The sequence below is a fragment of the Myotis lucifugus genome, unplaced genomic scaffold, assembly GCF_000147115.1.
Source record: "Myotis lucifugus unplaced genomic scaffold, Myoluc2.0 scaffold_187, whole genome shotgun sequence".
Lineage (NCBI taxonomy): Eukaryota > Metazoa > Chordata > Mammalia > Chiroptera > Vespertilionidae > Myotis > Myotis lucifugus.
In genome coordinates, this window is record NW_005871235.1 from 825,961 (window position 1) to 841,587 (window position 15,627).

Consider the following 15,627-nt stretch of genomic DNA (forward strand, 5'->3'; position numbering starts at 1 on the left):
GTAGGTGGGTGGGATGTGCACGGGTGGGCAGGGCTGCAAGTGTGGCGAGGCATGCATGGGTGAGCAGGGCGCGCAATTTTGTGTGCTGGGCTTCTAGTAATGAAATAATACAGAGAGAGGGAAAGTATGATATCTTAGTCGACTTTAAAAAATTTTTGCTTTGCTTGGGTATTGCATTGGGTTGAAATTTTCTAAGCATGAATACTTCTTCATTGAAATACTGAAGATAGAGTATTTATGATTTATATGACTATGTGGTTTACCATTCCATTAGAAATGGGTATACTCTCCATTTGAACTATTGTAATGACTACTCCCAAACATCAATGACAATTTGATTTGAGATCCTGTATAAATAAACATTCAGAAGAGATTCACCAGTTGGCCATCAGTTTTAGTTAAAATGAAGTTCAACATCATTCCTTTTAAATGGATAGTGATCAATACAGATATGTATATTAAATCAGGTATATAGTGGCCAAATTTCTAAATTTCCATAAGGTAACATGACTTTCTACCATTTTTCAGAAAAGATATAATACCATACGTTTGTATGGCACTTCGTATTTTTCAAAACACCTTTATATACATTTTCTCAAGTCTTGTGAACTTGATCATAGAAATTACACTGCATTATTTATAGTCAAACTAAAACACAGAAAGTTAATTGATTTACCCAAGTTTTACAGTTAGCTCACATTGACTTGGGTTCAAGTCTACCATTGGTCACCTACTGATATTTCGATTTGCTTATAGCAGCATTTGGATGATCTCTTCGTCCCTGGTACCACCTTATTGGCATGAGATAAAAACCGTTCTCTGGGCCTGCACTGAGTTCCCCATTGAACACACACGCTTTTACTGCAGCTTTAGAACTCCTCTCTTGTTAAAGGTTTTATAGTAGCAGTAACCCCAGTAGCAACCTTAGCAGCACTGCACATGGTAAAAAGACAGAGTAGCAGTGGCATCATGAGCAGCAACATGCATTCAGGATGCAGTTAGGATGAGCTAGTTAGTCAGTGGAAGGATGGCAAGCAGAGATTCTCTGAGGCGGACTGAAGGATTGTGGCAGCAGTTTGGCATGCATAATTAGTTATTGGCACATGTGTATTACATGCTGCTGCAGAATGACTTCTGGGCCAGTTTCTAAAATTGATAGAGAGCATGGTTTAATTTTTGCTAGCCTGTTAATTTTGCTTAACCTGTTAAATAAAAACTGTAATACAAGACTCTTGGTGCCAACGAATCCTCTTCATTTGGACAAAATGAAAACAAAAATTGCACCAATTGTCTATCCCACTTCTTGACATTTATGAATCCAGGGTTTTTTAGAGTCTAATTATTCTTTCCCTGAATAGATATGTCTATCAAAGATGTAACATTAATGACAACTTTTAGACAAAAATATAGTATCCTGGGCCTGCAATCCCCAAGTGTCCCTTCCAGGCAAATTATAAGGGAAAAGGGATTCAAGCATTATCTGAATAAGAATTTTATCACTTTCAGAAGATGGCAGAGTAGTTAAATGCCTATACTCGCTGCCTCCCACAACCACATCAAAATTACAAATGAAATACAGAACAACCATCACCTAGAACTGCTGGAAAGCTGGATGAATGAAGTCTACAACTAGAGAAGCAAAGAAGAAAGCACACTGAGACTGGTAGGAGGTGCAGAAGCACGGAATGGGCTGGTCCAGCACCCATGTATGCTGCTTTTTCAATTGGGAGGGAGATCATCTCTGTGGAGGCTGCCCAGAAGAGCAAGGTTTTCCAGCCACACACCAGATCCCCAGCACAGGGTCCCAGAGCTGGGAAAAGAAGAACTGTGGGCTGTAAAAACCAGTGGGGATTGGGGGTCAGTGACACAGAGGCTGCTGGAGACCCAGCTGTTCCTCTTAAAAGGCCAGCACCATGAACTGAACTTACAAGGTCCCACATCCTCTGAGCTCCAGCACCAGGTGAGGCTCTGGGGAACACAGATACATATAAGGAGGAACTGGATTATCTGGCATCTGGGCAGGAACTTGGGAAGCTGGGACCTCCCAGTCGCAGGTCTGACCAGCAGCCATTTCTGGTTGTTCCGCCCTGGTGATTATCTAATACCCCACCTCATCCAATTTATAACCCCACCCAAGCTGTGTGCAGTGGCTTTTGCATATGAATGGTCTGTCCTTGCTCAGGTTAAAATTTCTCAAACAAGGTACAACTGGGGCAGGAAGCCCCAAACCGATCAATAAGAGGCCCAAGACCTGGCACCAGCACCAGCCTGCCTTGCTTCATAGCTGGATCTCATCTGGGCACTTCCAAACTCAATTCAAAGAGGAGGAATCTGAATATCTCTCTATAGCTCCCGCTGGGTAGCCCCAGGCAGTGGCTGACTGTGCACCTCCCTGGAGACCCAAGAGCCAGTGTACCTAGTGGTCAGTGTCAGACCATAAGAGATTACAACTCTACACAACCATAAGTGACACACTCAAAGGACAGACTCAGTGATCACCAAAGCCCCACTGAAGCAAGTCCTGCTCCATAGGGGTGACTCCTGCATAACAGCTCTCCCACTGTAGTCGCAGCTGGTCCTCACAGCCAATTGGACTGGAGGTCAATTCCTCCCAGTGACACCAACAGCAATCAAGTGTCAACTACAACAAGACTGTGCACACAGTCCACAAAGGGGTGCACTTAGAGCTCCCAGCTCAGGTGACTGGGGAGGCTGAGCCACCAGGCCCTATAGAACACCTACTACACAAGGCCACTCTACCAACTCAAGGAGACACAGCAGCTCTATCCAATACATAGGAACAAACACAGGGAAGCTGCCAAAATGCAGAGACAAACAAACATGTCACAAATGAAAGAAATGGAAGAAAGGAAACTACTGGATGTAGAGTTCAAAACCACAGTTATAAGGTTACTAAAAAATCTTCTAGAAACCTCCACAAAAATGGAAAAGGACCATTCAGAAATTAAGCATACACTGACTGAAATAAAGAATAATATACAGGTATTCAACGGTAGGGTAGAGAATTCTGAGAATCAAATCAACGATTTGGAATATGAGGAAGCAAAAACCACCCAACCAGAAGAGCAAAAAGAAAAGAGAATCCAAAAATATAAAGATAGTGTAAGAAACCTCTGGGACAACTTCAAGTGTACCAACATTCACATTATGGGGTTGCCAGAAGAAGAGAGAGAGCAAGATGTTGAAAACCTATTTGAAGAAATAATGACAGAAAACTTCCCCTACCTGGTAAAAGAAATAGACTTACAAGCACAGACAGTCCCAAACAAGAGGCAACCAAAGAGAACCACACCAAGATACATCATAATTAAAATGCCAAGGGCTAATGACAAAGAGCAAATCTTAAAAGCAGCAAGAGAAAAGCAGTTAGTTACATACAAAGGAATGGCCATATGACTGTCAGCTGATTTCTCAACAGAAACTATGCAGGCCAGAAGGGAGTGGCAAGGAATATTCAAAGTGATGAAATGGAAGGACTGACAACCAAGATTACTCTATCCAGCAAAGCTATCATTTAGAATTGAAGGTCAGATAAAGAGCTTCACAGACAAGAAAAAGCTAAAGGAGTTGATCACCACCAAACCAGTACTATATGAAATGTTGAAGGGTATTCTTTTTTAAAAAATATATATTTTATTGATTTTTTACAGAGAGGAAGGGAGAGGGATAGAGAATTAGAAACATCGATGAGAGAGAAACATTGATCAGCTGCCTCCTCCACACCCCTTACTGGGGATGTGCCCGCAACCAAGGTACATGCCCTTGACCAGAATCGAACCTGGGACCCTTCAGTCCGCAGGCCGACGCTCTATCCACTGAGCCAAACTGGTTAGGGCTGAAGGGTATTCTTTAAGAAGAGGAAGAAGAAGCAAAAGAAAAAGATAAAAAATATGAACAAAAAATGGCAACAAATACATACCTATCAATAACTGAATCTAAAAATCAAAATAAAGGAATAAGAAAGCTAATGAACAGAATAATCTGGTGAATAAAATAGAATCAGAGGCATGGAAATGGAACAAACTGACGATGCTCAGAGGGGAGGGGGTAAAGGGGTGGGAAGAGATTAAACAAAGATCTTATATAGATATATGCATTACCTATGGACACAGATAGTAGAGTGGTGAAGGCCTGTGGCGGGGTGGGAACCGGGTGGAGGGGGGCAATGGGAGGAAAAAAGAGGTACATCTATAATAATCTCAACAATAAAGATTAAAAAGAAAACCAAAAAAAAAATCCCACAAAAAAAAATTAAAAAAAGAATTTTATCACTTTCTCCATTTTGCCCTGTGCCAAACACTGTTTTAAGCAAATTGAACATGTTGTCTCTCAATCTTTATTACAACTCTTTCATATCTTTGGTATCATTATTATTAATATTATCCCATTTTACAGAAACTGAGGCACAGAGACATTAAGTAACTTATCCAAAAGTTGGAGCTACATAGTCCAGTTCAAGTAGTTTTCTTAATCCCTGAATTATACTGTTCTTGAGATGTTCATGGCAGCAATTTCAATCCTTGACGGAGTTTATTTTCACACCTATCTCTGCCCACCAGATGCAAGCTTGTTCCTCACTAGGTCTTCCCTTGATGTAATCACATCAGAAGCAGAGTTGTATCTCTCACTGACATATTTCTTCATTAATTTCAATCAAAGAAATAGCATCTAATTATTCTTAACATGATTGTTTTATTTCAAGAGAAGTTTAATAAATAACATCATTATAGGTCAAGGGTTGGCAAACTATGGGCCATGAGTCCAATTCTGCCATTGTCTGGTTTTATAAGTAAAGTCTTTTGGGGAAAACAGTCACATTCAGGTATTTATTTTTTTCTATGGCTGCTTTCATACTATACTTGGCAGAGTTGAACAGCTGGGACAGAGACTGTGTGGCCTGAAAAATTCTTTATTCTCTGGCCATTAGAGAAAACTTTGCCAAACTCTGTTATGTTCCTGATCAAGTACCCCCAGGAAAAGAATTATCTTTGATTCCATTTATATTTTGACTAAGCCCTTGATATATATACCCTCTTCTTACTACTTGCCAGAGGAAGGAACTATAACAATGTTTAATAGAAAAATTTCCTAAAATAAAGTCTTAATACCTTTCAATTTTTCATCACAACCCTCAAAGTTGAGTACCTTGCAAACAAAACATTAAGAACTATTCTAATCAAATGCATACTCTATTCAGGGAAAGGGTGGAGTCCTGAGGAGGATGGTGGAATAGAGATGTGAAACACAAGATTATGAGGGGTTTCCTAGTTAGTGAAGATATGTAAGCACAGATTCCATGTAAGGAATCTCTCTACTAAGCCTCAGTTCTTAATTGTTACTCCTATTATAAGACCAATAATGGTCAGCTTTCTCATATAATCATGTACATAGTTTCTCTCCACTAAATGGTGAGAAATGGAATGTACATCATCTCTTTTTTTTGAATGAATTTTTTTCCTTCTAGTGATTTATTTATTTATTTTTAATCCTCACCCAAGGATATTTTTTCCATTGATTTTTAGAGAGAGTGGAAGAGAGAGGGAAAGATAGAGAGAAATATCGATGTGAGAGAAACACATTGGTTGGTTGCCTCCTGTACATGCCCCAAGCAGGGCCAGGGCCAGGGAGGAGCCTGAAACCGAGATATGTGCCCTTGACCAGAATCGAACCTGGGACCCTTCCATCTGCAAGCCAATGCTCTATCCACTGAGCCAAACCGGCTAGGGCATCTCTTACTCATCTTTATATTCCTCACAGAGCCTAGCAGAGTGTGATTCACTTTCTAGGCGCTCAGTTTTGTTGAATTTGACTTTTGCTGTCATAAAAAAGATAAGGTAAAATAAAAGGAAATCTCTACAAACTAATGAATGGCAATGTATGAATCTATTATCCATGCTTTCAACTCTACTCCCTTTCTTATTCATCTAGAGCATCGGTTCTCAACCTGTGGGTCGTGACCCCTTTGGGGGTCGAACGACCCTTTCACAGGGGTCGCCTAAGACCATCGGAAAACACATATATAATTACATATTGTTTTTGTGATTAATCACTATGCTTTAATTATGTTCAATTTGTGACAATGAAAATACATCCTGCATATCAGATATTTACATTACGATTCACAACAGTAGCAAAATTACAGTTATGAAGTAGCAACGAAAATAATTTTATGGTTGGGGGTCACCATAACATGAGGAACTGTATTAAAGGGTCGCGGCATTAGGAAGGTTGAGAACCACTGATCTAGAGCAAGCTCCATTGGGAGTTATTAAGATAGAACAAAAATTCCCCCAACATTTTATGGTAGGTATTGTAAAATTGATTAAAACATTTGAGCAAACTCCTTTAAAATATTATTTTTTAATTACAGTTTACATTCAATATTATTTTGCATTAGTTTCAGGTATACATCATAGGTTAGACAATGATTTGACCATCATATACTTTACAAAGTGATCCCCCTAATATTTCAAGTACCTACCTTGACACTATACATAGTTATTACAATATTATTGACTATATTCCTCATGCCATACTTTACAACCCTTTGACTATTCTGTAACTACCAATTGGTACTTCTTAATCCCTTCACATTTTCCACCAAGCCCCAAAGCCCCTCCCCTCTGTTGACCATCAGTCTGTTCTTTGTATATATGAGTCTCTTTCAATTTTGTCTATTTCATTTTTTAGATTCCACATATAAGTGAAAATATATGGTATTTGCCATTTTCTCTCTGACTTATTTCACTTAGCATTATTACCCTTCCTATTTGTGACAGCATACGTTTTTTCTATAAGAAAAGATGCTTTTTAATATGATGTCAGGAAATACTATAAGATTTCATTGGCCTTGGCCAATGAAGTATCTAATAAAGATATTCTGTATTCTGCTGAGAATCATTTTATAGAGAAAGGCAGATGTCTGATTCTTTAGATTTAATTTGCTTCCTTCAGCAATATCAGAAATCTCTTCTTTTAGCCCTTCCTAAATGCACAAAACAGGAGGGCCCAATCATCCTACTTTTCCTGTTGACTCCTACCTGGAATAAATACCTAAAACTAGCCCTTCTTTTGCTTTCTTTCTTAAAGACAAACACAAAATAATAGCAAGCTTGCTTCTGAATCCAGTGCTCCCACTGGAGTTGCTCATGTAATTTGCCTCCTGTCACTTGGTCAGATGTCTGCTCCTAATTCTCAAAGATCACATATTTCCAAAGGGCTTGCTTATTTCTTTTCAGAGAAGCAGCACAGAATGGATTCAACTGCATGGTAATACATCCCACGACGAAACCCCCTGATTGATACTGCTTGCTGAGCAGAGCTCGTTTTCTGAAAGCGCACCTAAAGAGTTTTGTGTGGTCTCCTCCCTTCTCCTGTGACCTATTAGTAGCTCCTTGGACTGGGTTCCAGAATTCTGAATTGGTTCAGTGGCAGATTCAGAAAACGTGCTTTTCATCCCGACTGCTGTTCTCAGAGCCGTCTCTCTCCCACAGAGCGTTCTTTTTTAAGCAATCTTTTCTAAGGGTTTTTACTATAACCCCACAAGGATTCACGTTTCATCTTCCTTTTTTTTCCCTTTTCAACATCAATTAGTTGGAGAGGTAAACTGAGAAAAGGTAAATCTACGGTTTTGAACTAGGAATATAATTCAAAGATGACACTGGCTTACAACCTGCTATCCTTTCCCTTTAATATTTGATGATAACAAAATACAAATGTTCAATAAATGTTTGCAGAATGGAATTGAATTTTTACTGAAATGTTCAGAAATGGAAAAAACCGGCAAAACTAAAAAAAAAAGCCAAAAGACAAAAATCCAGACAAAAATTAACATCTAGACTCTAACGTGAAACATTTGATTTAACTTCCTTACTATTTTTAATTGCTCCTACATAGAATATACTGATTTCAAAGGAAAGAAAACTAGCCCTAAGTCAAGTTAAGCAACACCTTTCAAAACTATGGATGTCTAACTGAATCACAAAGGTCTTTGTGTTCATCTGTTGTGAGGCTTCTGAGTTTGACAAATTCTAAGAGGAGTAAAAGCAACAATCTCATGGAACAGTCTACTGAGGTATTCCCAACAGTGTAGGATTGAATGGCCACTTTACAAATGAACGAAAGAAATGCTTTACAAACAAAATTATTATCTCCATTCATAGGCTATGGAAATCCCATGAGTAAACAGCCTTGATGTATTCAGTGCAGTGACAACAAGAATTATAGAAAACAAGGACAGGTAATCATTGCAATGGCATTTTTTTTTTCTTACCAATAATTTCTAGTTTAATTTTTTTGGTCGGTCAATGGATAATGAAAGGCAAAAATAATCCTATGGCACTAGTATCGCCTTGGGTTTTTTATTGGTTTAAATTAAAGAACTGAATTGAGCAGGGTATATACATGCTTGGCATGTATTTCTATGGCTTTCAAAAGGAGCACATTGAGTGGTGGTATAGACATGAGCCAGGAGCAAGGGCCCAGAGGAGAATTCCCAGAGGTTGGCTGCTTCCTTGGCTGAGAGCTGTTTTCAGTTGGTAAAATCACACTTTCCCAAAGGAAACACCTTCCAATTCGATATGACTGAAAACTGCAGAGCCAGAAAATCACTTTGCTTTGTGGCTTTAAATTATTATGCTTGTGTTTTTCTTCTGTTCAGTTTTGTTTCGTTTCCCCTGAAATGCACCATTACCTCCAAATTTCATGGTCGTCTACCATCATTTAAGTTTTGAATATAAAAGCAAATTTTCCTTTCCTAAATCTTCTCTCTCTAACATAAATAAATCAGACATCCTAAAGCCATCATTTAAGCAGGGTTCTTATATTCCTGAGAAATAAATAATGCTGGCCTCGTTCTGACAAGTTAGTTTCTTTCTAAAATATAACACGCATTCTTAGTTTTAATGTTCAAAACTTCTGATGTATCCAGTTTTTCAAAATTGCTTCTTTTAGGCATTTTACTCAAACAATGAAAAGGTTTTAATTTTGTTTAGAAAGTATAGAATGATTAATTGATTTTGCAAAATACTTTAAAATAGAGGAGAAAAATGATCTGGGAAATAATGAGTTGCCCTGCAGTAGACAATCAATTCAAGAAGACATTACACCTCCAATATAGGGAATTGTTAAAATTATTGTGCATTCATTTCAAAAGAGAAAAAACAATTGTCACATTTGGAATACTGCAAGTAATTTACTTAGTGATGTCTGGCCATAGAAGAAAGAGGGCCATCAATTCTGGTTACAGAGATCCTTGTGAGCATAGTGCATAATGTAGAAAACCCTAGAGATAGAGGTATTTCCTTAAACAAATACTGTTAATACTACTTTTGTTACACCAACTAATCTATATATATAAAAGCTTAAGAGACCGACCGACTGAATGACTGAACAACCGAATGACCAGTCAACTGGTCGCTATGACGCGCACTGACCACCAGGGGGCAGACGCTCAATGCAGGAGCTGCCCCCTGGTGGTCAGTGTGCTCCCACAGCAGGAGTGCCGCTCAGCTGACCAATGGGCACCAGAAACAGGGCTCACAGCTGGCGACTGACTGGGCGCGATCCCGTGTTTAGAAAGTATAGAATGATTAATTGATTTTGCAAAATACTTTAATACGACCATTTCATGGTATGCCATGATCCTGTGGCAGGTGCAGCAGGGCCAGGATGAGCAGGAGCGGCAGGCAGGAGTGGCAGGCAGTCCAACATCCCCTGAGGGGGTCCCGGATTGCGCGAGGGCATAGGACAGAGGGACCCCATCGGTGCACGAATCCGTGCACCAGGCCTCTAGTTTTGAGATAATGCTAAAAGAGTGATAGGAATTTCCCTAATTTTCAAATGAATCTCAGGTTTGGAATGGCTTTTTCCAAGTTACCAAGTACTAAATGCAATTTATATTTAGTGGTTTATATTATAAAAATATGCTCTGGCCCTGGGCAGTGAGGTTGGGCATCATCCTATGCACTGAAGGGTTGTGGGTTCGATTTCTGGTCAGGACACATGCCCAGCTTGCAGGATCGATCCCCAGTAGGGGGGTGTACAGGAGGAAGCTAGTTGATGTTTCGCTTTCAGATAGATGTCTCTCTCTCTCTCTCTTTTCCTTCTTCTCATAAAAATCTTTAAAATTGCTCTGAAACATTTGTAGCATTTATGTTTTACTGCAATAGCTATGACATATATATGCTTGCTGTATCCTTCCTTCTGGTTCAGAGCCTGTTGGTAAGTCATGTTCCATTGAATGACTCATAAATTAAAGAAATGTCCAAAGAAAACTAGAAAGCATGAAGTTTTCTTTTTTTTTGGGGGGGGGGCGGGTAATGCTTTATGCACTAGGCCCGTGGTCGGCAAACTGCAGGTCGCGAGCCACATGCGGCTCTTTGGCCCCTTGAGTGTGGCTCTTCCTAAGCCTTAGGAGTACCCTAATTAAGTTAATAACAATGTACCTACCTATATAGTTTAAGTTTAAAAAATTTGGCTCCCAAAAGAAATTTCAATCGTTGTACTGTTGATATTTGGCTCTGTTGACTAATGAGTTTTCTGATCACTGCACTAGGCTAGAAAAGTTTTCCCATAATATTTAAATGAATAGTTCATTGATTCAATAGGTTAATATTTGAGAAAGAAACTGAACACATAGGAGGTCAAACATTTCATACTCACTGTAGAGAATGGTCCCATTCAGCGTGTTTGTTTTTATAGTCAAGTAGATGGTAACAATTCTGTTATGTTCTTTTTCCAGCACAGACTTCAACTCACTTAGGGTTGCAAAGAAAGGCAGTTCTAAGTAGGAATTCCCATTGAAAGATGGGAAAAATAAACCTGTATCTAAAAAAACACACACAGTCATGTTAATGTGTTCTGATATACAGGGTTTCTCCCTCTCCCCCCAAATGTATATATACTTTAACAGCTGACAGCTCAATTTTGAAAATGAAATATATTTTAATAAACACTGGCTTTATAATTATTCAAAGTGTGTGTATATTTTTTGGAACACTCTGTATTATTATATTGCTAATCAAGCAGATGAGAACATAATATTAATAGCATTCATTTAAAAAGATAAAACTGATATTTACAAACATTATTTAGTTCCAACATTAAGCAATTTAGATATATAAGTACAATACGTTTGTAAAGTCATTTCTCATATAATCAATTTCCAGTTTAGAGGAAAAGACTCAAAACAAGAATATAATTTTTTTTTGTTTAAGGGAGAATAAACACCCTGAAATTGTATGAAAAACATCTGTGTTCCTGCATATGTGAAATAATAGTTTTCATTAGATTCTTAAAATATTCTGTGATATAAATGACTAGACATCAAATTAATATACTTAAAATCGATAAAGTTTATTTGATGTAATTACACTTCAATAAAAACAAACACCTGTGACACAAAAATATTAGAAAACTGTTACATTCTTTTTATTAACAGTCATTAATATTTAGTGCTTTTCACTGATACATAAGATATTTTTAAGTATTACTATACTATGCAAGGTTATTAGTAAGTAGAATTCTTAATCTTTTAAATGCTTAATCTCATAAAATCCTGAGACATAAATTTTAAAAAGTATTTATCTTATTGTCATATATATATTTAGATCTATGGACTTGGTACACTGAGCAAGTATATTACATAAGTTTTGGAAATGCAACTTTATTTTTTTGTTTCTCTCACAATGGGGAAGTTTTCTTTGCCTCTGGGTGAAAACGGCAATCCATATGCGTCATACCTTCTTTCTAAATTATACAATAATTTAAAAAACTAATATCCAGTCTAAGAAATGCATCAACACTTTACATTTTCCTTCATAGATATGACTTCCCTTAGCCCCGTTCGCCAGTCAAAGCTGTGGGGTGCCTGACACCTGCTGTCTGTCTGTCTTGAGGGGCAGGGAGAAGCTGGTTTCTGTTTGTATTTCCTTCTCCTCCCCGTCCCCCCGCACCTCCCTCCCCTTCAGGCTAGCTGCTGCTTTGGACCTTTCTAGCTTTAAATCGGAGAAGACAAGGTGAGGTGGAAAGAAGCACACAGTAAGGAGAGCTATTAGAGCTGGTGACTAATGTTGCAAGCAGGCCTCTTGCTCTCTAGGAATAGTGGATGTTTAAAATGTATTCCTCCTGGTCGGAATGCCAGATAAAATATAGGATGCTCAGTTATCCTTCAATTTCAAATAAACAACAAACCATTGTTTTAGTAGATCTCATGCAATGTTTGAAACATAATTATACTAAAACAGTGATTTGTTGTTTATTTGAAATTCAAATTGAACTGAGGGCCCTCTATATTTAGCAGTGAAATTGTCAACCCTGTGACTCATGAGGATTAGTGCAAGCTTTAGACACCCTTTGTCAACAGCCATTTCTAGGGCTTGTGCAATAGCCTGCCTTTGGCTTGTCACTCTTAACTTGGTCCCACTCTGATTTTTCACATTATATGCTGACTCTTGCTGTTGGACAACCGCTTTCCTGTGTCAAAGAAAAAGTTGCACTGGACAAAGTTCAATAGGCAAGAAAGACTTTATTCAAGCCTAATGCAATAGTGGAGAGAGGCTAGATTCAGTCTTTGCTCTGAATGTGAGAGTTTTTAAGAGCTGAGGTGAAGGGATTATAAGCTACCTGTTTTGCCTACTAGTAGGCCTTACCCCCTCGAAAATAAGCTTTCTCATATTGTCATGACTGGAGGTGATTTACAACTTGGAGCGAGACACCCATTGAAGCTAGGCTCCCACTCTCCCGGAGACTGGCTGATAGGACCACTATTTTCTTGATTATTTTAGAAAGCGATGGCTCCAGGTCCTGCAGAAAGACACTCCTGGGTTGTGAAATTGGCAAAAGATTTCAAAGAAGATTTACAACACAAAAGAGCCAAGGAAAGAATTTCTAATTGAAAGTTTTCTAAAGTAAATTCTCTAAGACAAATGAGGTCAGAGGCCTAGAGTCAGGATGAAGCCTGCCTGTCTAAAATTCAGTCCAGCGGAGGGGAATGTTAACATGGTCTTGTTCACCTGACTAGAAAACCACTTGGACAGAACGCAAGATGGCTCTGGGCCAAATCTCTTTTCTAAGGGGTCCATACCTAGTTCATGGTAAACACTCCTCCATTCCCTGTCTTATTGTCTGTGGGGGTATAAGTTAATTTTCAGTCTTCTCTTTCTATTTCTGTCCCTTTATCTCCACAACACACACACACACACACACACACACACACACACACACACACACGCTGCTTTGGCTTTCTCAGGTTTGAATGTATGACTGTTGGTCCATAGTCCATAGTGTTCCTCACCAAGTGACCTAGTTTTAGCTTCTTTCTAACTGAGCTCCCTTCCTATAGTGTCTGCTGGCTGTCATTGCTATCATGTCAACTTTACTGATTTGTAATCATCTAAGGTCTTCAGTACTACAGAATAATTCAGCCGCTTTTAGAATAAAACTAGACCCTTCATGGTCATATTTTTCATGTTTACACACACACACACACACACACACACACACACACACACACACACTCTAGTAAGGCAGAACGACATTTTCTTCTGTGGCTCTACTTGTGTTTATGCTGTTCTATTTGTCAGGAATGCCCTGCCCCATATCCTACAATGCTCACCTTGACTATTCCTCCAAATTTGAACTCCCTATCATATTGAGCTACAACTCTTTTAGTGCATGCATGTTTTCTTCCTTATGTTGCAATTGTTAAGCAATTTGGGGCAGAATTGATAAAATAGTAAATCTGAACCTGTTACATTAGATAAGGGAGCTAAATTCACTTCAATTAGTAAAAATAGAATATTCTAAATAAATGAATTCTGAGAAAACTTGGAAAAATATGCATTAAAGAAATCAATTTTCTCTCTTGTGACCAGAAAAGCCCATAACATGTTAGAGTTGTACCAAATGGAGCAGAATGTTTAGTAGATACAAAACTGTATATACACCATTTATGCTATATAATAAAAGGGTAATATGCAAATTGACCCTAAAGGTGGAACGACCAGAAAGACCACTCGACCAGTCACTATGAGGCGCACTGACCACCTCTTAGTCCCTTTCCCTGGCCGGCAGGCTCGCATTGCCTGGGGGCAAACGGGGAACCCAGGGTGGGTGGTGGGGGATGTGGGAAGTGCCAGGCCAAGGCCCCCGCCCCACTGGTCACCCCACACACAGAGGGTGAACCGCAGCAGGGGCGGGGCGGTGAGCAGGTGGGAATGTCCGACCTCTCGGTCCCTCCCCTGAGCTGGCAGGCTCCGATCGCCTAATGGTGAACAGGGAACCCGGGGTGGGTGGCGGCGGGGGGACATGGCTGGCTGCCAGCAGCCGGGGAAGATGGCCCTGATCGCAGGCCAAGGCTAGGAACCTTACCCGTGCATGAATTTCATGCGCTGGGCCTCTAGTTAATATAAGGAGAAAAAATATATGCAAATCAAGTTAAAATGCAATGAAGCTCTATACTGGAGGATGTTTAGACGACAAATTTGGATATGGTTGTGACAGAGAAAAATGGTTAATATTATAAAGAGACTGGACTTGGGTTTTAAATTAATAGAATATCATGTAACTTTAAAAGTTGCATATCTGTTGATTCTACCATAATATGGTTTTAGACACTGTTTCTTCCTGTTGCTTTTACCTATACTATTTGAAGTCACTGATGTTTTCATTCACTGAACCAATATATATATATTTTAAATTAATTAATTTATTTTTATTTCAGAGAGAAAGAAAGAAACTCAATGATGAGAGAGAACCATTGATTGGCTGCCTCCTGAATGTCCCCCACTGGGGATTGAGCCAGCAACCCAGGAATATGCCCTTGACTGGAATAGAACCTGGGACCTTTCAGTCCACAAGCTGATACTCTATCCACTGAGCCAACCAGCTAGGGCCACTGAACTGATATTTATTAAGTGGCTACTATATGCTAGAACTGGTCAAGGAATACAGTGGTGAGCAAAATAGATAAAGACCTCACCCTCATGAAGCTTAAATTTTATCTTCATGGAAGAAAACCCCAAGTTAGAAGTTGGTAGAATTTATTCTACTAACGTGGTTGAATTTTCCTTGGACCCTGGGAAGATATACTATCCTATTTGCTTAACTATTTTTCTGACATTTGCTCTCATCCAGGAGCATTAAGCCTAATGTGAGCTGTAAGATTAGATAAGAAGGAGAATCTAACAAAACCTATTTCATATACCTTTTCATGCTATTCATTCTCTGGTGGCAAGATCTGAGTCTGATTTAGCTTTGCATTCTCCCATGGCATGAGCAGTTTTGTACATTGTAGGCAGATATATTCTTGGATAAATATAACTATAGAAAAATGATCATTTTGGGTAGTTTTTTTTAAAGGATAGAAAAACTATTCTTATAATTAAAATGAGATGAATCAAGACTATAGGGATTGGGTTCTTGCATTTTTCTTGTGGCTAAGTTTTTCACATTATTGATAAGTCCACAGGAAAATTTCTGTAAGAAGACACTCTTTACATAAGGGTTCACATATGAATCAAATTTGAATCCATAATCAGGTTTTACTTATTCTGAGATGTAGTGAACTCACCAAGAGCAGTAAAAATTCAATTTGCTTAAAAAAAT

General features: G+C 38.8%; 1 protein-coding gene across 1 annotated transcript in view; it reads right to left on the minus strand.

Annotated features, from left to right (window-relative positions):
* Nucleotides 1-15,627, minus strand: part of EYS (eyes shut homolog (Drosophila)) — a 1,189,235-nt gene that overhangs the window by 245,554 nt on the left and 928,054 nt on the right. Inside the window, 1 exon segment of the mRNA XM_006096829.1 lies at nucleotides 10,684-10,848. Coding sequence (XP_006096891.1) covers nucleotides 10,684-10,848 — 165 coding nt within the window.